This window comes from Tachysurus vachellii, chromosome 16 (genome assembly GCF_030014155.1).
Source record: "Tachysurus vachellii isolate PV-2020 chromosome 16, HZAU_Pvac_v1, whole genome shotgun sequence".
Lineage (NCBI taxonomy): Eukaryota > Metazoa > Chordata > Actinopteri > Siluriformes > Bagridae > Tachysurus > Tachysurus vachellii.
The window spans coordinates 3,418,412-3,445,655 of record NC_083475.1 but is presented as its reverse complement, the minus strand read 5'-3'; the positions used below and the strand labels follow the sequence as shown (position 1 = coordinate 3,445,655).

The window sequence follows — 27,244 nt, the reverse complement described above, 5'->3', positions numbered from 1 at the left end:
TAGTGTGAGGCCATGTGGGGCAATTAAAATCTCTCAAGTTTCAAACATCACAAAGTATTAAAAACATTCTGTCAATCACAGTGGTGGTCATAAACACATAAAAACAATAAAAACTTATTTTTCACCAATCTACCTTTTAAATCTGCTCCACTTAAAAAGAAAGGAGAACAGAAATTGTAGAAAATAAAATTACAGCTCTGTCACTAAAGCACTATTCAGAAATTACTAGTTTTACAGGGGGTCGTTAGAGAAATTTCAGTTTCACAGACGTACTTTGTGATTTTAATCCCGTTCGAATCTGCTATGTCGGTCTTTTTCTCACACGACCTGTGTAAAAATTCCAGAGCAAATTACCTACTATTTTTCAGCAAAATCGGCGCTCCTCTGAGAAATCTAATCCCGTGAGAATGCGAATGTCTGTGATTGCCGAAAATGTTTTTTTCGAAACGCGTTTTCTTGTTTTGGTCAACGTGAACTACCGTATTAACCCTAGCGCACCGGTGTTCAAGTTTCTGCTTTCTGCACACCAATAATGGATGTAAATGTGTTTGCTACCTTGCGAAGAAATAAAAAAATTAAATCAACAAGAAGAGCCAAATCACGTAAATTGTTAAGACTGGCTACTGTAATATCAGTTCCAGGTAAGAGTTTTCATTTCTATAGTCAATTACATAACGTGAAAATTATATAAAAACATTTATTCCAGTGGGTTTATAAGAAGTTCTATATAAAACCATATGATGACCATAGGCAATCCACGCATCCTGGACATGTGGTCTTGTGCAATGCCCACATGTAAAACACAGACACTCCTATCTCCGTAATAAACACAGAGATGTTAGTCCCGTCCGAATCCATACATGAAATGACAGACGTCGGCTGAAAAAAATTCTAACTCTAACGTCGTTTGGAAAATTAGTCCCGTCCAAAAAAGTGCTTAAGAGGTGGTCTGGCTTAGGAAGGTACAGTCTATTTAATTCTCTTTTCCAGTTTACCAAATTAGACACGTGACTTTGGTTCTCTTGTGGAAATAGAATGTCAACTCTGTTTTGTTCAATTAGTTCATACAATTAAACGGTTACTCTGAAACCCATCAACCCTGTCAGCTACCTGAAACTCACCTTTAGCTGGATGTTCTTCCTCCTCTACAGTTGTGTTCTCTCCTTCATTTGATGGTCCAAACTTCATCCTGTGTCCCCCAGGTGCCTCCTGACTGAACTCCTGTGCTGCAGTGATCTGTGTTTCTCATCAGTATGGTCTCACTATGGTCCTTGTGTCTTCGTTAAATCTAAATCTTCTCTGTTATCTTTCACCATCATGTAAACGACTGAAATACACCTTTTCATTAGAATTCGTCAACCTGACCTTCTGTTTTAGAGGTATACAGAGGAAGCACAGGGGTAAAAACACCACCAATCTCCACCCCACTCTCTACTAAACTGTTTGCTAAACCGACAGTTCTGACGAAGATAATGTTCTTGTTCATTCGGTCTGCAGACAGGATGTTGTTACAGCCCACTAGCTGACACTCGACTCTATTCTAACAGCATGGCGTGGTGTGAGAAACGCCAGGCTCTCAGGATCTGGGCCAGCCATATGCTCTCAGTGCAAAGCTGGAAACACACGTCCTGCTGTTTAACCCTGAGCTAATGCTCACAAAAACAACACTCAAACTAGTGATGGCCAGTTCGTGAACGAATCGTTCTTTTGAACCAGTTCTTTTTAGTGAACTGGATGAACCGGTTCACCAAATCGGACTGATTCGTTCTAAACAGTTCGCGTCTTGAGTCAGCGCTGATCCACAAGTTACTAAAGTTACTCACTTTCGGTCATGCCTGACAGTCGGTCCGACTCTAAATAAACTAATATCCCGGAGTATATTTAACTCCTGTACACTAAACTGAGACATGTTGTGCTGAGAGAACTGTGAGCTTGAGCTTTTGATACTGCGCATGCGTGAATTACTGAACCGATACAGCGAATCATCAGTACAGAACCGAGAACTGCTTGTTTTGGACGCGTCCCAGAACCGATAAATTGATACAGCGAATCATCAGTACACTGAAATGAGAACTGTTTGTTTCGGACACGTCCGAGAACCGATGAGCTGTTGATACTGCGCATGCTTGAATAACTGAACTGATACAGCGAATCATCAGTACACTGAACTGAGAACTGTTTCTTTCGGACGCGTCCGAGAACCAATGAGCTGTTGATACAGCGAATCATCAGTACACTGAACTGAGAACTGTTGTTTCGGACGCGTCCGACATACTGAGAACCGATTAGCTGTTGATACTGCGCATGCGTGAACCTTCAGAGCAAATTATTCATATTGGGATATGCATAGTAACTAGTCAAAGGTTAGTAAACATTTTTATAAAAAAAAAAAAAAAAAAAAAAAACACAACTGTTCACTCAATATGTCAGTTAATTTTACTATTGACTATTGTGCAGTTTAGTCTGTATTTTTATATGCCGCTTTTTGTAAGTTGATGAAGATTAGTTTATTAACTTTATATCTTTAAGACACGTAAAACATCCACATTTGCACATCAATGCCTGTACTGGGTGTTTTAGTTGCAAAACTTAAATGTAAGAAACGTATTCAACTAAAGTTATGATTACAAAGAACTTTTCAAATGTGTTAAATTGATTGTATTAATATCTGCCGGCAGCGGGATGATGGAATTTGCGTCATTGCGTCATTGTGAATGACGTCATTACGTCAGGACGTAAAAGAACTGGTGAAATGGATTTTTGAACTGGTTCATTAAATCGAACTCTCCGAAAGAACCGGTTCGCGGAAAAGAACCGAACTTCCCATCACTAACTCACACTAACCTTATCACCGGGAGAAGAAAGACGACTATATGCTCAACGCTCCGCCCCCTCGTTCACGCATGCGCAGAGAGAGGGGGCGGGGGGAGAGACAGACAGAGAGAGAGACAGTGTATGTGTGTGTGAGAGAGAGAGAGAGAGAGAGAGAGAGAGAGAGAGAGAGAGAAAGTGAGAGACAGAGAGTAAGGGGAGGGAGAGAAAGAGAGAGAGAGAGAGAGAGAGAGAGGGTGTGTGTGAGACAGAGAGAGAGAGAGAGACAGTGTGTGAGAGAGTTTTTTACGTATGTAAATAATTGTCCTCACAAAACCCTCACTTGTATGTTTGCGCTACACTGACACATTATTTCTCACTGATTTTCATCTTTTTTTTGCTTTGGAAATATTGCATCCTAACTATCATGCCAGTAAAGCAATAAGAAACTGTAAAATAGTTATAAGTATAAATGTGTAAAAAGTCTAAATCATAATACAAAAAAAACGTGAATTATCTACCATAAAGTGGACTGTGGTTCTTCATGATCAACATCATGTTGGTCTGCTCCAACAGAAACGTTATCATCCCCTGTTTATAATATAATATTCATTCATTCATTTTCTACCGCTTATCCAAACTTCTCGGGTCACGGGGAGCCTGTGCCTATCTCAGGCGTCATCGGGCATCAAGGCAGGATACACCCTGGATGGAGTGCCAACCCATTGCAGGGCACACACACACACACACTCTCATTCACTCCCACACTCACACACACTACGGACAATTTTCCAGAGATGCCAATCAACCTACCATGCATGTCTTTGAACTGGGGGAGGAAACCGGAGTACCCGGAGGAAACCCACGAGGCACGGGGAGAACATGCAAACTCCACACACACAAGGTGGAGGCGGGAATCGAACCCCCAACCCTGGAGGTGTGAGGCGAACGTGCTAACCACTAAGCGCCCTTGCCCCCTATAATATAATATAATATAATATAATATAATTCATTTGTTCATTCTTACTAACATCTGTGTTCTAACATTTAACTAGAACAAATGAACTTCCACAAGGTCTAACAGGATAATGAGCAGATCTTTACCCATCACATCACTGCTCTTATCCAATCACAGGAGCTTTTTTAAATAACAAACACTACTGTGTCGTTTAGATCTTGTTCTACATTTATATTTAAGTGCAGACTTTAAGAACAAACCGAGGTGAATTTTACAGGAATGACAGAAGACACAATGTTCATTAACAATCACTCTCATGAACACATTTGTGACTTTTTGTAGACTGTCTGAATCCCTGTTTTCTTCCTTCACATGAGTAAAATTCAAACACACTTTACTGATCACAAAACAGCATTAAAGAGAAAAATTCTGATTACACAGAATATAGTGACATTTTCTAAAACTGGTTTTATTTCCTAATCTATTATAATCTAATGTAATCTAATATTTTAGGAACTAATGATAATTAGTTAATTAATTAGATTAACTTTATGATAATGTTCATAACAATGTTCAATGTTAGTGGTTAGTTAGTGGTTTCCTCTCCTCAGTCTTCAGGTACAATTATGTATTATTATTTATGTGTACTAACTGCACACATCAACACTGTGTTCACAGCAGTTATTGTGTAAATTTTATTATATTTTCCTTTTTTTGTATTTTTTGCATTCAATTTTATTCTATTTTTAAATCACAGACAGTTTAAAAACATTGTTTTTAAAACAATTATTTTAAAAGAACCTGTCTGAAGACACAGCGGTCTGTTGTAGTCATCTGTACTCCATCTGGATTGCCCTCTCTTTAGAGTAAATGCGGCCTGTGTTTGTCTTGCCTCGCTCGTTCAAAAGTAAACGCATCCTGAGTATGCACTTGCATGGTTTCATAAATGCTGAAGAATATTGTGCAAAAATAATATTCTGCAGCACTAATTACCTAAATACTAATCCCCTGACAATCATAAAGGACTTTATTTGACACTTTTTAGGTTTAAGTCACGGTCACGCATAGTCATGGCCGAACTTCAATTCAAAGTACTTATGCCGATCCCTAGCTGCCTAAGTTGCGAACATGAGCTAATAAGTACCCCAAAATAGCAGGTATCTAACGTCTGGAAAATGAAATGCTAATTGACTCGCAAAAAATTTTTATAAAAAGATTATAGTGTAAATTATAAGAAATTACCTTGAATTTGTAGAAGAAATCTCGTTCCACAATTAACGTCTCCGGATCCCATTCCTCAGTCCTCAGCTTCAACAAGGTGTGGGGAAGGGAAATTGTGCTCGAGTGCACATGCGTAATAGAAAGACTTGCCCATTTTGAGTCAAATTTTCCTAGTAATGTCAACTATTTGCTCTAATATTTTAACAACAAATAAAAAATGAATTAAAAAAATGTTTTGGTTATATCCAAGTACATTTATTAGTGTTTTTATAGTAAGGGTTAATATTTGATTTTACCGTGTACTCAGAACCTGGTGCAGTCTTTCATTGTGTTGCTGTAGGCCTTAGCCATACACCAAGATGTCATCTGCCTGACAACAGCCCTCCAACATCTGTGTCATACGATGCTGGAAGTCATCTGAAGCTGCCAAAATTCCAAATGGTAATGGTAAAGGCATACCAACCAAATGGCATGATAAAAGTGCTCAAAAGTGAACTTTCCTTTGTCAAGGGAATTTGCCAGAACCTTGACATGGCACCGAGCTTTGTAAACATGTTAGGCCCTGCTATTATGGCTATCATGTGGCAAAATCTTGACGCACCCACTTGTGACAGGTCTATCTGCCAGATGGTTTATTGCTCAAGGTTTGTGTGCGTGTGTGGTTATACAATGAATAAAAAATAAGGAAAATTTAAATAAATACAAAAATTACCAAGTATAAAATTTGTCTGATTTGTTTGATTGGGTTCACTGTGTCTGCTTTTGGGAACTGTGTAAAAATCTGATGATGTTTGGGATCATATTTATGTCTAATCCAGAGGTGCACAAATTAGGGCCCGTGCCATATATGAAAAGAGAAGAAAAGGTTAATTGACACAGATCATTTTTATTTTATTCATTATTTATTTATTAATTTTGAGCAAAATTAACTGTAGTGAATAAAAGTGCATTTTTTTTGCATATTAAACATGCTCTGCTACACTTAGCGAACAGAAAATGAACAGAATGGAGAGATGAAGTGGCACACTGACAAGAAGAAATTGGCAAGTTTTTTATTTACTGGAGTCAATTCAAAGACATTATGTCTAGTTTGCAAACCGTCAGGTCGCTATTTTGAAAGAGCACAATATCCTTCGTCATTATGAAACAAAACATTCTTTAGCGTTCCCAAAATACAGCTGCAAAGCACGAAAACAGAAGGCTAACAAGCTCCTAACTAATCTTGGATATGATCTGAGCATGCTGCCAAGTCCTGCATCAAAGCCAAGATGTAGATCATCATCACAATCACTTTCCTGTGGTCACAACACATGACTCAATTTAGCTGGTTGTTTTTTCAGCACAAAATCTCTTTCACAGTCAACGTTCAAGTTCATTTTGGGGCATTTTTGACTGAAAAACACACTGGATTTAGAAATCACACTTGTTATAGAGACCACACGGATTATAGAGAACACACTGGTTATAGAGAACACACTGGTTATAGAGAACACACTGGTTATGGAGAACACACTGTAACACTGTCCCTCTTAAAAAGAGCCACCCTTCATGGGAGGCGTATGTGTTATTTCCTACATTCACAAACATTCCTTTTTTCTTTCGGTTCTTTCCCTACGGTTATATCTTCAAATCCCAAAAACTCCTCAGTATCACTCTCTTCATTAAAGAGTTCAAGTAGTTGCCGGCGCTGTTGCTGTTCAAGTTCCTCGGCAGAGGGATAACAAGGTCTGGACACATGAGCCACTCGTAGATCTTCTCCTGTTTTCTCTAATACGATTTTATAATTGAGAGGTCCCACTTGTTGTACTACACGATAAGGCCCTTGCCACCTACCAGCCAATTTTGCTGAGAATGCCTTCTCTGCTTTTGAATATGGATTCGAACACAACCAGACTCTATCCTTGTTCCCATATTGTACGTCTCTTTGATGTTTATCATAATTTCTTTTTTGTCTTTGACGTGCTGTCTTAAGCTTTTGTTCCACATATGCCCTCGTGTTAATTCAAATGTTTTGTCGTAACAAGGGTCATCAGGCAAAATATCTCTAGGATACAACAGTACTTCCATAGGCCCTCTGAGTGGGCGACCAAGATTTACTTCTGCAGGAGTTGTCCCAGTGGACTCATGCACAGCCGAATTTAGAGCAAATCGGAACTCTGTTAGATGTTTGTCCCACTGTTTGTGTTGCTCCTCAACATAGGACGCCATCATGGTCTTGAGTGTTCTATTAATCCTTTCCCTTAAATTTGTCTGAGGGTGATATGCCGTGGTCAATCTCTGAATAACACCCCATTCCTGACAGACTTCTTGTAGCACTGAAGAAACAAATTGTGGACCACGGTCTGACAGAAGATAATTTGGAACACCCCACCTGGTAAGAACTTCATTGATCATTACCTTAGAGATAATCTCAGCTGTGGCTTTTCTCAATCCAAATAATTCAACCCACCGTGAATAGGAGTCCACAAAGACTAACAGATATACATTTCCTGAGGAGCTTCGTGGAAAAGGACCCATTAGATCCACTCCTAACATCTCCCATGGTCGTTGAACTATGGTTTGTTGCAGTTTTCCAGATGGTCGACGATTCTCCGGCTTGTAACGCTGACAGATCTGACAATGCTGTATAAATTCTTTAACATCATGGCTGAGAGTAGGCCAATAAGCCAAAGCTTGTATTCTCTTGGTGGTCTTAAACCATGCAAAGTGCCCGGCCAAAGGATCTTCGTGGAAAGCTTGAAGGAATGGTTGTCGAAGATTCTTTGGCACATACACCTGATAGAGAGTTTTATGAGCAGTCTGCATAACTCTGAAGACTTTGTCCTCCAGGATGGTAAATTTTGTCGATGGATTAATGATAATTTCCCCCATGTCTACTATCTTCTGATAGTAAGTCTTGATCTCTGCATCCTCTTGCTGAGATTTCCACACTAGATGATCAGTGAAGGGCAACTCATTTTGTGTTTCTCGAATTTCAGATACCAGAGTGGAACAAGTGAAGACAGCTTTATAGGAATCATCCACTGGTGCTCTGGATAGTGCATTAGGAACAGTGTTTTACTTTCCTTTCCTGTACTCCACGGTAAACGTAAATTCTTGAAGCAGTAAGGCCCATCGTATAAGCCGGGTATTTGGTTTGGTTGTCTTAAAAACCCAATCCAAGGAGGAATGGTCGGTAACCACCATAAAGAATCTACCCTCCATATAATACCTCCATTTTTCCAAGGCCCACACTACTGCTAAGCATTCTTGCTCAGTAGTAGAGTAATTTCTCTCAGCTGGATTTAGAGTGCGGCTAGCGAAAGCCATAAGTTCTTCCGTTCCCAATCCTGTTTGTTGTACCAGGACAGCTCCCAAACCCACCTCACTTGCATCTGTATATACCACAAAAGGCAGGTTGAAATTGGGGTGTCCGAGTACAGGGGGCATTGTTAGAAGTTGTTTCAACTCTTCAAATAAAGACTGACACTGAAAAGTCCAGCTGGTCTACACGCTGAGTGCACTGATGAAGCTCAGTCTGTAAGGGGCCTTTAGAGCCTGTTTCCTGGATTAAGGTTGCCACTTGCTGTAAGCACTGTTGTACATTTGCTTGTATAAGATCCACTGACGCCCCTATAGGAGTCAACACACTATGAAAATCCTTCAGAACCTCAGTGTGATGATGTTTTAATCGCCAGTTCAAAAGCTGATGAAATTCATGGCAAATGGAATGGAGCTGTTGCTCTGTGAATTGTTTGAATTCTGTTCCTTGTTGAGCAGATACCTGATCCACATGTTGGGTTAAAACCTGTTTCAATTCTTCTGTTTGATTCTTAATCAACTCCACCAGATTATGTTGCTGTGCTCCAGACACATTGTCAAATAACATTGATGAAGGTGGCAGTGGTGGTATTAAATTTAATTCTTCTGTCAATGCCATATCCATTAAAGAATAATGTGTGGGTGTGGTTGAACTTGTTGCCCCTGTATTTGGAACAGGAGGAATTTTATCCTCATTAACAGCCATAACAGATTCCGTTGAAGGGACTTCCATTTTATTTGTTGTTGGTTCCTCTAAAGTGAAGTAAGTGACATTTCTCCATAGCACACATTTACTCTTCATTGGGTCCCATCTGGGGTGCCATTTTTATGTAACACTGTCCCTCTTAAAGGTATGCTGGGGTGCCAGACAGAGATAAATACTCTGTCAATTATAGTAAGGATTGTTAGTCCAGTCAGAAGGAGAATGAACAAAGGACACATGTATCTTAATGCATGATCATCACACATATCCCAAATCTTAGAAGAGTAAACCAAATAAGGAAGAGAAACAAACTTTTCACCATAATGCAATATTCAGTGTATTCACTAATAACAGTGCACCAATTCCATCACACCACATAACACAATTCTTTAGCAATAAACACCAGCATAAACACCAACATCATCATCAACAGCAAAAGTAGTCTGGAATTTGAAGGATTGTACATTTAGAAAAAAGAGGAAAGTCACAGTCACCAGTTCATCACTAATGGCACTCAATCCACTGCTTCCAGTGTCAACCAAAGTGGTCAAGCAAAGTCTTACACGTACTCACAACTCCACCAGCTTTCGTGAATTAAAGAGCAGCTCTCAATCCTCCGTCCTCTTAATATTCATTCATTTAAATCCATTCCCGATGCGAACACTCCATTGTACACAGGAACAGCGGCATACTCCATACACCCGTGAATTCACTGAATAGAATTAGCATCCGTTCGCCGACGTAGCAGACCTTCCGCCGCGACACACAATAACTCGGCTTTTTTAGAGGGAGACTTCCGGTGAACTGTCCTCTCTCTACGTTATCTCCGCCATGGCTCTTTTAAGCGCCTCTAGCACCTACGTCATCGTGCTTCCGGGATTGCCCGTGCGAAGGAACATAGGCGCCATCTTTGTTGTGGCCGCTTTTACCACTACCTTGCATCCTTATACCAATGAACTGCGCCATACTGTATATTAGAAATACAAATGCTTATTTGTGTGCTTATGAAAGTGCACTGTTACAACACTGGTTATAGAGAACACACTGGTTATTGAGAACACACTGGTTATTGAGAACACACTGGTTATTGAGAACACACTGGTTATTGAGAACACACTGGTTATTGAGAACACACTGGTTAAAGGAAACACACTAATCTTTTTAGATAACTGCCCTCAGAGCTAAGGAATAAAAAGTAAAGTGCATAGTATGCATCCTATTGCATACGTACTATCCCATTGCAAACAGTGCTAGACAGAAAGTGCAAATGTGGCAGGATTCATGCACATGAAAACAGAAAAATAGACAACCCAACAGCCCTAACCTCTCACTCACCTACATGCCAACTATATACTAACTATATACCCCCATTCCGGGGGCCTACTACCAGGAACTCACCCTTACATTAAGTTCCAACAAAAACATCACATTAATCAGCACAGCAGGTGCCATTAACAAAAAAAAAACTGAACTAGTCATGTACTAACATGTGCTAACTACCAACTCGTCGCTGGATGCACCTCTGCCAACAACCACAATGGCTGAATTTACAGCCTAAATAAACAACCAACACACCAAATTAAAATAAACAAAATAACACAAACTAAATCAGGTTCAATTGTCATACAAATGAAATGAACAAAAACAAATTATTGGGAAAAGGGATCAGTCACAAGGAGTTTGAAAAAAGAGAAAAAAAAAGAATTTGAAAGACACAACAAGATGGTGAAAGCTTGGTCGGTAAACATTGTAACATGTGCCGTTCCTGGCTTAACATTCACATTTTACCTTCAGCTGTTCGAATTGGAGGATTATAAAAGGACCAAGCATTAGGATTGGACAGTCCAGTTCCACAAATTGTGCAAACTAGAAAAAAAGGATTTAAAAGATCAGTGCTGCGCTGTGTACATCGGCAAATACATCTGGCCTGGTTGGACAACCCCACAAGCAGGTCTCGCTTGGTGCTTATGATAGGTCACTAAAGAATTATAACAGTCGCTTTCAAGCAATCTGATGTCCTAGGAATTCTTTATCCCAAGAGAATATAAATTGTAAACTTCCAAGATAGTCGTACAATACACAAAGCCAGAAACCTGCTGCAACTTCGCTTAGCCACACACTAACTAAGTAAACACAAAACACATCAACAGATTAAAAGTTGATGTGTCCATCTGCAGATCCCACTAGGCTCCCATGAGAAATAAAGCAGACTTAATAAAAAAACAAACAGTCATACGGTCACAGCAAACAGCTATTACCTCGTGGGCATTCACACAGCACACCAGAAATGAGGCACTGATAGATAGGGGCGCACCCCTATAATGTCACTGACACCTTTTTTATACCCTCAGAACAAAAGTCCCATTTAAAGCCCCACCCCAATCACTTCTAAAAAGAGATAGTGCTGCTACAAAAACAATACAATACTCTACAATACAATTTCTGGTGGCACCCTGTATGTCAACAGCGCCGGTGACGGTCGTTGTTAACCCGGGCCTCGCTGATCCGGTATGGAATTCCCACTGGGATTTGCATGTTTAAATTTGGCACATTTTATGCCTTCCTAATAGAGCTTTTGATCTACATTATCAAATGTTAGATAAAGTACTTGTGTGTGTTTTTCCATCTGCAGACAGAGAGCATGCACCAACAGGCTTAAAGCGCGCTAACAAATCTGCATAGCTTCATGAGAAACATTTATCTAAGTATATGGAATAAAAAAACACAAGTAATATTTACATTTGATCAAATATTTACACAAGTATCTGCCTTTATATGATATTTATTAAGGCAGTAAAATATATAATATTTGAACCATAACATTCCTTTCCACTTTTCCAGTACATTGAAATGTTGGAGAATAATAAAAGTTGAGATGAGGACTGAACAAATCGGAGGTTTCTGGGTGAAATGTATGGATAGCTGTGTTGATGGAAATAGTGTAGACAAATGAAACCTCATATAATGTGTCATGAATAATATGTAGATAGTTTCTGTCTATTAATGACTGAGATGTGGAAAAATATGTTACAATCCAAATAATGTAATTACATACAGTATATACTCTATGCAAAGTTACTGGGATATAAAACTACAAAGCCATACCTACTGTATACTGACTGTCACTCGGTTAATGATTTTAACTGCAATAACTCTTACTCATTGTTTAAGTTACGGGTTATACACATTTTGAGCCCTGTGCTTTTTTACAGTATATAGAAGGTGTACACAATACAAAAGCAGCGTTTTGTATAAAGAAGCAGAATAGATAGACTCAAGGTTTATCTACAGTTTTACAGTTCTGTGTTTAGTTCATTCTCACTAGGCTGAGTTCTAATTAGCATCAACACTGAATATGGAGGAAAAGATATTAGGGAAATACTGGGCTTAGATAGACAGGAAGGTTTGGATTAAACCAGACTGTATTTCTTTTCTACAATACTTACTAATTAACTTCAACCTTTTTTGTTTGTTTGTTTGTTTTTTGTTTTGTGTGTGTGTGTGTGTGTGTGTGTGTGTGTATGTGTGTGTATGTGTGTGTGTGTGTTTAACACTGAACTTTTGACATGGTTTGTAAAATTTTAAAATTTGATCATGTTTTTGTGTTTAAAGTGCATTTACAGAAATAATTATTGTATTAATAAGAACTTGAAAATGAAAATACAGTGATGAGCAGAATTAAACTGTTTGTGAGGAAAAAAAGGCAACAAAAGTTTAATCCATAAACCGAACCCCAACACTGTGTTTTGATCAATTAATGAATTTACTTATTTATTTTAAAAAAAAGCCCTAACCTATCAGTGTGTGGGCGGGGTTTATAGACTCATGTCACGCCCATTCAGCTAGTATCAGGGTTGCCCAGCAACGGGTGAATCTGAATCCGAATTCGAATCAGTTAGTCAAAAAGAATCAGAATCAAACAAAGCAAAAGTCTGACTACGAGCGATAATAAACCACAGAGTAAACTTATATTTATTAAAATGTCGGAGACTTTTAGTTCAAAGGAAATTAGAGCTCCGATTTATAAAGAAATCTCAGAGATACAAAGAAAAATCCAGCTCTTGGGTGAGTGAGTCACCTGTTAGGGAGCTGAGTCATGGTCACGTGACTGTAAGGATGCGGTAGGGAGTGAAGTGATGAATAATAATAATTTAAAAACGTTATATTCCCTGTATTGCACACACTCTATATATATTTAAATGGTTGAAGCACTTTTCGCTTTGTGTGATTGTTTATTTTGTTTTGTTTTCCCCTGAATGTGTGGGATTGATTTCAGTAATGGCGTGTTGTTCCCCTGTCTGTCCACTAGAGGGAGAGAAGAGCGCGCAGTCTCAGAGTTCACAGTGTTTAATACAGAAGAACAAAGAGAAGATCATGCAGTTGAGGCATGACGTTCACCTCCAACACCGGAAACTGGCCGAGGCGCTCACTGTAAGGACACGCCCACTTTACTAGGATTAGAAGGATGAGAATAAATGATCCATGACACAAATGTGTGATTAGTTTCTGGCCCTGTATTGAGTGTGTGTGTGTGTGTGTGTGTGTGTGTGTGTGTGTGTGTGTGTGTGTGTGCAGGCAGATGAGCAGGTCATCAGGGACGCTTTTCAATCCCATAACTCAGAGTTGGCTACCTACAGGAACATGTCTGGGAAGGTCAGAACACACACCATAATATAACGAGTCTCACCTACCTACAGTCTAATATTTTAATCAGTGTGTTACAGTGTTATCAAGTATATACACACATGTAAGTATACAGACACCAGTTCTCTATGATAAATGTGTGTGTGTGTGTGTGTGTAGGCTGCAGTGCAGGCTCTGGATCAGAAAGTCAATGAGAAAATGAAAAAGCTGAACGTACTGAAACACATGACGAACAAACAGCACCACCGCCTGGAGGAACTGAACACTCTGAGAACCACCAGACCCGGCCTGCCGACTGATGGGGATGCCACGGTAACGGAAACCCATTAAAGTACACACATCATACTCATACACACATATAACGGTAATGTGTTCAGTAACGATGCTCCTTATCCAAAGAATGAAGTAGACTTGGCTTATGTGCAGCCCTAAAAAAAGGTCACTACTTTTGCCCTGCCCCCTATCAATCATCACACCTACTAGGCCTCTCCCTCTACTTACTGATTATCTTTATCTTGTCAATTTCTTTGTTGATGTGTATATTTGGTGTGTGTGTATGCGTGTGTACAGAACCTGCATGTGTTGGAGAACCAATTAGAGAAAGCACAGCTGAAATGTCAGGAGGCTGAACACGTTGTAAGGAGCTTCCAAGCAATAAAGGAGCACCTGCAGGTAACAAACACATACACACACGTGCGCACACACACACACACACACAGATATGAATACAGACTTACAGTAAGCTGTGTGTGTGAATTAGGAGGAGAGTCTGACGTTCCAGTCTCAGTTAGATGAGTTGGAGGGTGAGATTGTTCAAAAGAAACAGGAGCTCAGAGATCTTCAGCTAATGTACACCAGGACATATCAGGCAAAAAGCTCAGGCAAGGTACGTACACACACACACACACACACACTGCTCATTTTAGAAATGTTGATGTATGATATGTAATTTAAACAGCCCCTCCTCCTGGTCATAATTTATTGTGTGTGTGTGTGTGTCAGGCCCAAAGGGTTGCTCTGCACACAGGTGAGTTGAGCAGTGAAGCCCAGTGCTGTGGAACAGGAGGAGGAGAGCACAACAGAACCATTTCCAGCTTCAAGGAGGCTTTCAAACGCATCACTGAGGCTACAGGAGACACTAACACACAGGTTACACACACACACACACACACACACACATGCACACACACACACACACACAGAAGTGCCCTGCATATGGTTCATGACTTTAATTTCTACTGCATCCTTAGAGTCACATGACCATGTATCAGACACCAAACTGAACTGGAGAATGTGTGCTTGTATATACGTGTGTGTGTGTATAGGAGGTGGTAGACAGGTTTATATCTCAGTGTGACACTCACACACACATGGAGAAGATGAAGGAGCAGAAAGAGCATGAGATTCAGCAGCTGACGGAGGAGAGAGACGCATTATACACTCAGTACCAGGACCTGAAATACTCAGGAGACACCAAACTGACCCAGTAAGAGACTCACACACACACACACACGCACCTCATCATTTGTTCCTTTATTGTTCACTCATATTTGTGTTATATCACTTTACACTCAGCAGCAGAGAGGCAGCGGCCTGTACTTTATTAGACTGTGTGTGTGGTTGTGTGTCAGTAGGAGGAGTTTGGTGGAGGAACATGTCTCTCAGTTACAGCAGGAAAAGCAGGAGCGAGACGCAGCTAAAGAGACTGTGGAGAGACTCACACACAAACTGAACACTTTGAGCAATGCTGTGGAACATATGTGTCACAAACTAGATCACATCACACAGCAGGTATACACACTCTCACACTCACCCACTCACACACACACACTTACAGAAAGAAAATTACCTGAGTGGTGTATTTACTGTATTTAGAGCAGTTTTAGAACTTACAAAGTTCTTGAATTGCATGTGTGTATGTGTGTAGGATGCTCCGGTGCAGCGAGAGCGTGTGTATCCTCTGCATGCATTAAATATGCTGATGGAAGCGGAGCTGAAACTGATTCAGTTGCAGGAGGAACTACAGGGACATGATATAGAATCAGTGATCAAGGAGATGAAGGAGCAGGAGGTGTGTATGTGTATGTGTAAGAAATAGAAACAAAGAAAGTCTTTATTTGATTATAAACAATTTGTGAGTGTGTGTGTGTGTTTGCAGTTCCATGCAAAAGATGAGGGGAAGCTTCCTGACTTCAGTACCAGCATCACACAACCGGAATATCAGAGAGCCGATTCGCACGAAAGTGAGAATCCACACACACACACACACACATGCACACACACACACACATACACATACACACGCATGAAAGTAAAATTATAAATTTCTCTCATTCTATGTAGAAGAGGATGACAATGAGGATGATGTTTGTGAAGATCTTCACTTAGATGTCCCTTAAACAGCAGCTCATCATTGACTCGATGACAAAGATGCAGAGTAACCTTCCATAGATTTATGGTGTTACCATAATAAATAAATAAACATAATAAAATATAATTCAAGAATAAAGAATACATAGATAAATTATTTAATTCATTCATTCATTAAAATACATGGATAAACAAAGCACATCACCACACAATTCATCTTTAAACATTAAACACCAACTCAATCTTTAACCTTTTTGCCACTTAGCCTTAAACAACCCCTCGGAATCTATGGAGGTGAGCTGGAGACTTTTGTTTTTCTGTGTTTTCCAAATTGCTAACTACAGTATGCTGTTCCTATCATTTAATTTAACAAACACACATTCTGTCTGCTGGAGTATTTATTTTTAAGTCCATCAATGAACAGTTATAAAAAAGCTCCTTCAAATCTCTGGAACCAGGAGCTAGGCAGTTTAAAAAGGCTTTTAAATCTTGGATATTTTAAAAAACAAATATCGTCTTAGCCAGGTAGAGTTTTGGTGGTGAACCACTTGGTGAACTTCTAGTTCATGACACAAAGTATTAGTCATGGAACCAACTGATGAACTGATTGAGAGCTGGTATAGATTATTTTCTGGAGTAAACTGGATACAGGCTTCAACACTTTCCGTGCAAATGGAAGAAGGAGGTCAAGGCCTAGTGGACATTAACAACAGAAAATTACAGCTCATCCAATCTTTTATCTCTCTAACGCACTCAGTTAATTTGGACAATTTAGCTATTTCATCTGGTTTTGATGAGATATATAACTGTGTATCATCAGCATAACAGTGGAAATTAATCCCATGTCTTCTAATGATGTTCCCTAATGGAAGCATATATATCAAGAAGAGCAGGGGTCCAAGGACTGATCCTTGAGGGACCCCATAATTAACTGGCAATAAACTGGAGGATTCACCATTTAATTCTACAAAATGGTATCGATCAGACAGGTAGGATCAAAACCAACTTAAAGCCTGTCCATGAATACCTGTGTAATTTTGTATGCGATCAGAATGTTGTGATCTATAGTGTCGAATGCAGCACTAAGGTCAAGTACAACGAATAGTGACATACAGTCTTGGTCCGAAGCTAGGAACAAGTCATTTGTAACTTTCACAAGTTCAGTTTCTGTGCTATGATGGGGCCTGAAACCTGAATGAAACTCTTCAAAGATATTGTTCTCCTGTAAGAAGGAGCTCAGTTGAACAGACACAACCTTTTCTAGTATTTTAGACATAAACGGAAGATGTGAAATAGGTCTGTAATTTGATAGTTCATTAGGATCTACTGTAAATTAGGTTTCTTGAATGGCCTAATAACTGCCAAATTGAAGGATTTAGGGACGTAACCTAAAGATAACGAGGAGTTAATAATATTCAGAAGAGGCTCACCAGCTTTATATAACAGTTTCAGTAATTTAGTTGGAATGGGGTCTAGTGAACATGTTGTTGATGTAGCTGTAGTAATACGTTTATCTAACTCTTCCTGTCCTGTACTTGTAAAGCACCGTAGTTGTGAGTGTAGAGCTTTAGGTGAGACTGGGTCACAAGCTGCCAGGGGCGGTTCTAGAGGCGGGGCCACAGGGGCCCTGGCCCCTGCTGCATTCTGATTGGCCCCTGATTGGCCCCCGTTCCATCAATCGTCGACGAGAAGAGCAACCGGAGAATTTTTCACAACGATCACAGATGCAATATCACCCCTAAACAATTGGCGGCACTGGAGCATTTGAAAAATGAATGACTTCCGAAATGTATTTGCACCTTACTGAATAAATTATTTTGTGTGCTTGAATGTACCCTGTACTTGGCCCCTGAATGTAACATGCCCCTTAATGGCCCCTGTTACAGAAAAATCCTAGAACCGCCACTGCAAGCTGCTCTCACATGAACATCACTCATTTTGTTCATGATGCTTTTAATTTTATCAGTAAAGAATCTCATAAAATCCTCACCACTGAACTGTGATGGAATAGTGTGTTCACATTTCTGTTGTTTTTTTTTTGTTAATCTAGCCACTGTGTTAAATAAAAACCTGGGATTGTTCTGATTATTTTCTTTGAGTTTGCTCAGGTGCTCAGGTGCAATTCTAAAAACCTCTAATTTAGTTTTTCTCCACTTTTGCTCGAGGTTATGGGTTTCTTTCTTGAGGGTGTGAGTATGACTATTATACCATGGTGCAGGTGTTTTGTCTCTAACCTTCTTTAATCGGATGGGGCAACAGTGTCTAATGTGCTAGTGAATATAGCGCCTATGCTGCTAGTCATTACATCTAGATGGTTTGTGTTTAAGGGTTCAGTAAGAAGTCCAGACAGATCAGGCAGGTTATTTGTGAATCTGTCTTTAGTGGTCAGAATAATAGTTCTACCGAGTCGATAACGCGGTGAGACACAGTTAGTCTGTTCTAAAGGTAGTGTGTACATTATGAGGTAATGGTCTGTGATGTCATCACTTTGAGGTATGATATCTATATCAGTGACATCCATTCCGTGTGATATTATTAAATCTAGTGTGTGATTGAGACAATGAGTTGCTCTAGTGGTGTTTTGTTTAAGCCCAAATGAGTTTAGTAGGTCCATAAATGTGAGTCCTAAAGCATCGTTTGTATTGTCAACGTGAATGTTAAAGTCTCCTACAATTAACGCTTAAAGTTAATCAATAGGTCCAAAAGAAAATCTACAAACTCTAAGAAAATCAGTGCAGGGCCCTGGGGGGCTATACACGGTCACTTTAGCAAGAGACATAATGGATTTTTTCGTGTGCATGTGCAAGAGTGTAACATTAAGAACAAGCACTTCAAAAGAATTAAATCTATACCGTGTTCTCTGGGTAACAGTAAGGTAATCACTAAAGATAGTGGCGACACCACCTCCACGACCAGTCTGACAAGGTTCATGCTTATAGATATATCCTGTCGGGGTAGACTCATTTAGACTGATGTAATCATTTGGTTTAATCCAAGTTTCAGTAAGGCAGAGTGCAGTAAGGTTATTTTCTGAGATGATTTCATTTACAATAAGTGCTTTGGGTGCGACTAATCTAATGTTCAGAAGCCCAAACTTTAGGAACGGTTTTTGTTTGTTTCTTTGCCATTTTTTTGGTCTAATTACTGTAAGATTATTTAGAGAACTTCTCATGCATTTACTTTTTGATCTCACTACTCGGGGAACAGACACAGTTTCTATAGGATGGGCTGTGTGTGCATTTGTATCAATGTGACGAGGTGAAGGATGGCTATTAAAATTTTGATTTAAATCATAGTTTACCAGTCAGAAGGTGTGAAGCGCCCTGGAGATGTGGACCGAGAGGATCTTCATGCACAACTCTGCTGGGGTGCATGAACTGTACTGAACTCAAACACACACTCAAAAACTCATTCAATATACAGTTGTGCTCAAAAGTTTACATAAGCTGAAAGAAATTGTTAAACCATTATGTGGAAAACATGACTGATAATGCAAAAGAATTTTATCACATTTAAGAATCGTGGTCATTAAATATCACAACGTTTTTTGACTCCTTTTTTAAAACCTAATAATAACTGAAATCCCCTAAACAACCTGATCAAAAGTTTACATATCCTTGAATGTTTGGCCACATTATAAACACACAGGTTGACACAAACAGCTTTAAGTGGCTTGATGCTGCACCATGGGGAAGACAAAGAACTGCCAATGGCCCTGCTTAAAAAGGTAGTGGAACTTTATAAAGCAGGAGAAGGATATAAAAAGATCTCAACACTGCAAATGTCAGCAAGTGCTGTTCAAACTCTGATAAAGAGCTGGAAAATAAGAGGTTCTGTTGATACTACACAAACCCACAAACAACTTGGAGAGAAATACAGACTGCTCTGGAAAAACGTGGTGTTGTTTCAAGGAGCACAATAAGGAGGGACTTTAACACAAATTAATTTTGTATATTTTGTTCTGTAGTGTTTTGTATTGTCTGTACTGTCTTTTGCAGTGTTGTATAAAGTACTAGAAAGCAATACTTGAGTAAAAGTACAAGTATTGTACTAGAAAAAGACTTTGGTAGAAGTGAAAGTCACCTTTTAGAATATTACTCAAGTAAAAGTCTTAAAGTATCTGATATTTACTGTATTTGAAGTAAAAGTAAAAAGTAAAATTTCAGTGATTTTCGGTAGGCATAAGAGGCACTTCATCCGGTAGGAAGAATCTTTCATTCCAATGTACAGAAACATTTCTTGCAAATATGGCCACGGGTTTATAATGTTATCTTCTTCACCCTGTTCACCACTATTGTTGGGGTGGTCGTCTACGACAGAGGTGGCTAAACCGCGGCTCCTGAGCCGCATGCGGCTCTTTGCCTGGTTTCATGCGTCTCTTACGTTCATATCGAAGTTTGTGTCTTTTTATTGTGCGTGTTCGCTTCGCTTGAGTTAAATACGGTATTTTCGTCAAACGCGAATGTGAGTGGGATGAAAATACCTCAAAGTTTCCCAATAGGAGCAAGATCATTTGAGTAAACAATTCGTGTCAAGTTCGCTCTCAAAATGGCAGGGGAAAAAAGGTGATGATCATGTATGCCCATGTGTATGATGTGGCTCTTTGTGGTAACAGTAAAAATGTGGCTCTGTTGTGGCTCAGGTTCAGTTGTGCTTCCGCCTCCTTTTGGCAACATTACGCTGAAATAGAGCGTGCGGAGCTGCGTAATGCAATCTAGGAGCAGTGAGGAGCCAAACCTCCCTTACTGCAGTCGCAATTTTATTATTTTTTTTTTTATTTTGTAGTAACGAGTAACGAAGATGCCTAGTGGAAATATAGCGGAGTAAAAGTGAAAGTTGACATAAATTTAAATAGCGAAGTAAAGTACAGATACGTGAAATTTCTACTTAAGTACGGTAACGAAGTATTTATACTATCGGTGTGAAAAGTCCAAACAGAACATATTTATACTTCCGTTGCATTACAACATTGGTCTTTTGTCTTGCACTGTTTGCACAAGGTTGCACACGATGCACTTTATGTAGCTAGGACAATTTACTTTAAGTCCTTAGCTCTGTGTTGTTTTATGCAGCACCATGGTCGGGGAGAAATGAATCTTCACAAGTACATAGTACTCACCCCATAGAGATGATCATAATCTTCTTAATAGTTGTACTATTTAAACCATATCTTGAAAGCTGGGGGCATTGCCGATTTTCTTAATATGACAAACCTACTTTTGGGAATTAATCCCATTCGTCCCTTTTTCACAAAGCTGTCAAATGGCTAATGAGTATTTCTCTGTGAGTATTTTCTTCCATCCATCCATTTTTTTGTAGCACTTACCCTACACAGGGTCGTGGAATTATATCTACGGGGACTCGGGCACAAGTCAGGGGACACCTTGGACTGAGTACTAACAAACAGCAGGGGTTGAGCTTTATTTACAATATGGCTGCCACCTGTCAATCACTACTAATGGACCAGAATCTAATTTACCCAAACAGCTGTAACTTAGAATTCTTTGTACTTTTGAATTTGAAAGGCCCTTTACTGAGGACATCTGCTGAAATTTCAGCATGTCCAATAATAGAGAGCAGAGCTAAATTCATTCAGTTGAGCTGAAACTTCAGCATCTTTATCCTATTGGGTAGGTACACTGTTAATGACAACCTGGTTGCTTAAAAGAATGGTCAGATTTCAGCAGGCAGTCGATGGAGTTAAAAATAAGAAATATGTGAGAACATCATCAGTAGTGCCCCAGAGGGAGCCTTCATCAGAGTAACATCTGGGGTTATGGAGGTTCACTTCCGGTTTTTACCTCCAGGTGTGCAAGCATGAAAGCGAAGAACATGCTCTCATCCATGCGAAGTTTAGTCAAATCTGTTGCATACCAAGCCATTTCTTTTGCCTCTGTTGTTTGCCTTTATGTGTGTGACCCTTTTGTTCTGTTTGGAATTTTCACACCGATAGGTTAGACCTTGTCTGTTTTGTTAGCCTCATTAGTTGCTATTCTGGTTTATAGACTCTCTGCCAAATGCTAAATCAAAATGACTCTCTCTGTTTTTCTATGTTTACATGTTTGCCTGTCACCAGCAAATCCAGCAGATTTAGCACAGCTCAAAGCAGGTCAGACCCACTACACATGGCGTTGCCAGAAATATTTGATGGCTCAACAGATCGCTGCATGGGATTCCTCCACCAATGTGAGGTATTCTTTAACCACCAGCAAGATGCCTATGAGGACAACACCACCAAATGCGCATTTCTCATGACCCTCCTTACAGGGAGTTCCCTGGACTGGTCTGTGGCATCCTGGTACATGGATGCTTTGGTTCGTATAGTTAGGTCACACAACAAATTTGTGAGGTGTTTGAATACCCAGCCGGGGGACGCAATGCGACCATCCAAATCATAGAGTCAACACCGACTCTGCGGTGGATTATGCAGTAAAGTTCCGCAACACTCTTTCCTGACATCACTGACATGCTGTCAGCTGGTCCTTTTGTGGCATGGTTAAAATGCAGTGAAAGGTTTTTTTTTTTTGGGAGGGATTCATTTGATGATTCATTCTGGAGTATATGAATATTGGCATCATAAAATCTGATGCAGTAGACTTTGTGAAAATTAATATTTGTGTCATTATCAAAACTATTGGTCATGACTGTACAAAGGCAGAACTCAAATGTGTCCTGACCTGCACTCAAGCAACTCGTACAAAACAGATACTCTGTGTGAGAAAACACCGGGCTAGTGATGATTAAGGGTTATCCAGCTAGAAGCAGATGTTCATGAAAAAAGATTATTTGCATATCAAAATATAACACAAGTAGACACAATGAAGTTTTTAAATAAAGGTTTTTATTATTAAAGGAAAACAAAATCCAAACCCACATAGCCCTGTTTGAAAAAATTACCCCCCCCCCAAAAAAAAAAAAAAAAAAAAAAACATAACTTTACTGTGGTTTATCACACCTGAGTGTAATTTCTCTAGCCACACCCAGGCCTGATTACTGTCACACCTGTTCACAATCAATAAATCACTTAAATAAGACCTGAATGACAAACGTGAAGTAGAGCAAAAGATCCTCAAAAGCTACACATCCTGCCGAGATCCAAAGAAATTCAGGAACAAATGAGAAAGAAAGTAATTGAGATCTATCAGTCTGAAAAAAGTTATTAAGCCATTTTTAAAGCTATGGGACTCCAGTGAACCACAGTGAGAGCCATTATCAACAAATGGTGAAAACATTGAAAACATAGGAGTCACCAGCCGACCAAAATTACCCCAAGAGCACAGCAACGACTCATCCAAGATGTCACTACAGACTTCACAACAACATCCAAAGAACTGCAGGTCTCACTTGCCTAAGTTAAGGTTCGTGTTCATGACTTCACCATAAGAAAGAGACTGGGGAAAAATGACCTGCATGGCAGAGTTCCAAGATGAAAACCCCTGCTGAGCAAAAAGAACATAAAGACTCGTCTCAGATTCACCAGAAAACATCTTGATGATCCACCACTGAACGGCTGAAAAAACAAAACAAAATGAAGACTTTGGAGTGGCCTAATCAAAGTCCTGACCTGAATCCTATTGAGATGCTGTGGCAGGACCTTAAAAAGGCGGTTCATGCTCAAAAACCCTCCAATGTGGCTGAATTACAATTCTGCAAAGATGAGTGGTGCAAAGCTTCTTGATGACTTGAATTGACATAATAGCTTATTTTTATCAAGCTGTGTTTTACGCACCAGCATACAGTCGATGTTTTCCCCTATGGTTTTGTACATGACTGTAGCTGGATGCATGACTGAGAAGGAGCAGTGCTTGTGGAGGATAAACTGAAATTATCATTGTGCTAGCAACAGAGACACAGGCAGCACTAGTATTGCTTTATAGGCTTAAAAACAATAAAGTGCACAATACATCAAGTTGTAACGACAGTTGAATAAATGTAATAAAATTTTAATGTTGGTTAATATGAGTATTCGTTAGCAGCTGTACAGAAAACTAATTTAAAAGCAATCTATTAATAATAATTCCACTACTGACTAAAACAGATGAGAGGGAAGCAGGTAAAAAACAGATTGATACACAACAGAAAGAAGGAGTTTGTGGTCATATTCACTCATTCCCAGGTGAGTCTCCTCATAAAGGTGCAGTCTAAAATGACACAGATTAAACATAACCCAGTTTGGGTCAATTCTGAAATCCAGCACTGGGTACAATGTGGACTGATCCAGTGTGAGTTGTTTAAACTCAGCAATGTTGTGTTAAAATATTAACCCTACATGTTAGTGATTTATTTTATTAAAAACATGTTTCTCTTCAGAAATACATTCTGTAACTATATATTGTGTTAGACATACATTTATTTTTGTAGAATTATTTTTATATAGATTATATACTGTATTTGAATAACAAAGTTTTTCTACAGAATATTCTACAGAATTATCTATACATCATATTAATTTTACACAACAAAAATAATGACACTGTATTTATGTATTTTATTCCTTCTAAATGCATGATGTATTTATACAAGACATTTTAAGTACCTTTTATCCAATATAATTTTAGTTATGTATCCAGTAATATAGCTATACTGTATGTATACAGGTGTATAAAGTGTAAATCATATTATGATAATAAACAAATAATAAATAGACAAACAGTAAAATGAACAAGGTTCAGCTCGAGTTCATGTGGATTTTCACCTGCTGTTCCAAATAATCCCTCAGGTTTTTATGGGATTGAGGTCCAGGAAATTTTATCCAGGGATCAGAGGTCATTATAAACTTAGTGTGGAATTGTGTTTAGTCCGATTCACTGTACACGATGAACACACACTTCTCATGTCTCTGAGTCTGTTTAATGTGTTAGAACTAAATGAGTGATGTGTTAATAAACATGTTCTCTATTCTCCATCATGGTAATACAGGAACACTGGAGTCTTCATCACACACATATATTCATTAGAACCTGAATATGAAAGAAAAACATATGAATTAATCAGCACAAAGTGGACTGTGGTACTTCATGATCAACAGCATGTAAAATCATCTCTGCTCCAACAGAAACATCATCATCTCCTGTTTATAGTGAACCATTCAACATTTCTTCATTCTTACTAACATCTGTGTTCTAACATTTAACTATAACAAATGAGAACTTCCACAAGTTCTAACAGGATAATGAGCAGATCTTTACCCATCACATCACTGCTCTTATCCAATCACAGGAGCTTTTTAAAATAACAAACACTACTGTGTCATTTAGACCTTGTTAAATTTATATTTAAGTGCAGACTTTAAGAACAAACTGAGGTGAATTTTACAGGAATGACAGAAGACACAATGTTCATTAACAATCACTCTCATTAACTCATTTGTGACTTTTGGAAAACTGTCTGAATCCCTGTTTTCTGCCTTCACGTGAATTTTACATCAACACACTTTACTAAACACAAAACAGCATTAAAGAGAATCGTTAGAAAAATTCTGATTAAACAGAATATAGTGACATTTTCTAATCTGTTAATCTGAAAGTTCAAATCTGTATCAATGTGTAATGATAATGAGAGTAAACCTTTATTAAAAGCTCATTACTCACCACAGTGACTGTACTGTAGTTTGTAATGTTCATCATGCTTAAGATCAGACAGCAGCTTCTTTCCTGAGTCTCCTTGTTTATTATAGGACAGATACAGGTAACTCAGGTGTGAGGGGTTTGATCTCAGAGCTGAAGTCAGAGCAGCACAGCCTTCATTTGAGACACCACACTCACACAAACTGTAGAGAGACACAATGACACACTCTTCACTGGTTGTACACAGGGACGTTTCTAGTGTTTAATCACAGGCCCACAAGAATTTTACAGAAACCTGAAAACACAGATTTATTTTTTTTATTTTTTTGTCAAAAATACCAACAAAGCATTTATTTATTTGTTTATTTGTTTTTCGTCATCGCTTTAGATGACGCAGACTGGGACATGTTCAGGTGCCGCTCTGATGACGTCAACATGTTTACGGAAGCGGTTGTGGCATTCATCGGGAAACTAGAGGGAGATATGGTGCGGGAAACGTTCTGATGGTGGTTTTCTGCACCATATCTTCCGCTAGTTTCCCAATGAATCCATCCTGAAAGCATCATGAGAGAATCATCCGTGATGCTCAGAGATCCTGCTCCGCTACCTACAACATGGGGCTGTTCCAACATGGTGGCTCTAGGAGCCTGTGGCAGGGACTAAAGAACATCACGGACTATAGAACACCAGCTTCTAGAATGGGGAATGCGGACGCTTTTCTGGCAGATGAGCTAAACATCTTTTACGCTCACTTCAAGGCTGCAGGTAACCACGCTGGCGGCGCTAGCGGCACAAACAGCATCCATGCAGAGAGAGCTGGAGAGGTACAGTAAACATGTTCACCATCTCGAAGCATGAGGAGGGCATTCAGGACATTTACATTTACAGTGTTTGGCAGATGCCCTTATCCAGAGCGACGTACATAAGTGCTTAAATCTCTATCATTAGATACATTAGATACATTAGGCTCACTAGGTTACATACTTAAGATACCATGAGTTTAAAACATTATTCAAGTTACAATGAAGTGTCAAAGGTTGTGTTTTTTTGTTTGTTTTTAAATAATGCAAAAGATAGGGAAAGAAGTGCTAGTTGAAGTGTTTCCTGAATAAGTAGGTCTTCAACCGCCGTTTGAAAATTGCCAGTGACTCAGCTGTCCGGACCTCTAGGGGACGTTCATTCCACCACCTTGGTGCCAGAACAGAGAAGAGTCTTGTAGTATACTTGCCTCTTACCCTGAGAGATGGTGGAACCAGTCAAGCAGTGCTGGTAGATCGGAGGGTGCAGGGTGCAGCGCGAGGCGTGATGAGGGCTTTGAGGTAAGAGGGAGCTGGTCCATTTTTGGCTTTTGTAGTACAGCATCAGTGTTTTGAATCTGATACGTACAGCGACCGGAAGCCAGTGGAGGGATCGCAGCAGTGGGGTGGTATGCGAGAACTTTGGCAGGTTGAAAACAATCCATGCAGCTGCATTTTGGATCATTTGCAGAGGACGGATTGCGTTCATAGGTAGACCTGCCAGCAGTGCATTGCAGTAATCCAGTCTTGAAATGACAAGAGACTGAACAGTACCTGAGCAGCCTGTGTGGATAAAAATGGCCGAATCCTTCTAATGGTGTAGAGATTCTTAGTAGTGACCGACATGAGCGAGTCACATTAGTAGTGACCGACA

At 39.4% G+C, this 27,244-nt stretch overlaps 2 protein-coding genes and 1 pseudogene across 4 annotated transcripts in view; 2 read left to right on the top strand and 1 right to left on the bottom strand.

Moving 5' to 3' along the window:
• The window catches only part of LOC132858830 (NACHT, LRR and PYD domains-containing protein 12-like), a 291,009-nt gene that overhangs the window by 129,407 nt on the left and 134,358 nt on the right, over positions 1 to 27,244 (top strand). The window lies entirely within an intron of this gene.
• On the top strand, positions 13,272 to 16,133 carry LOC132859414 (outer dynein arm-docking complex subunit 3-like). The gene is made up of 11 exons (XM_060890167.1): positions 13,272 to 13,424; positions 13,569 to 13,646; positions 13,797 to 13,949; positions 14,208 to 14,309; positions 14,398 to 14,523; positions 14,640 to 14,786; positions 14,963 to 15,123; positions 15,269 to 15,428; positions 15,565 to 15,708; positions 15,796 to 15,880; positions 15,981 to 16,133. Exons 1-11 carry the CDS (start codon positions 13,272 to 13,274, stop codon positions 16,034 to 16,036), a joined length of 1,365 nt encoding a protein of 454 aa, XP_060746150.1. The 3' UTR covers positions 16,037 to 16,133.
• LOC132859412 (uncharacterized) lies at positions 17,716 to 21,889 on the bottom strand (annotated as a pseudogene).

Bases quoted from the DNA above. Each gene is read 5' to 3' on its own strand.
- LOC132859414 (XM_060890167.1), top strand. From the start codon at position 13,272: ATGGCGTGTTGTTCCCCTGTCTGTCCACTAGAGGGAGAGAAGAGCGCG. The intron at 13,950-14,207 runs GTAACGGAAACC...GCGTGTGTACAG, and splicing joins CGACTGATGGGGATGCCACG to AACCTGCATGTGTTGGAGAA. The intron at 14,524-14,639 runs GTACGTACACAC...TGTGTGTGTCAG, and splicing joins AGGCAAAAAGCTCAGGCAAG to GCCCAAAGGGTTGCTCTGCA.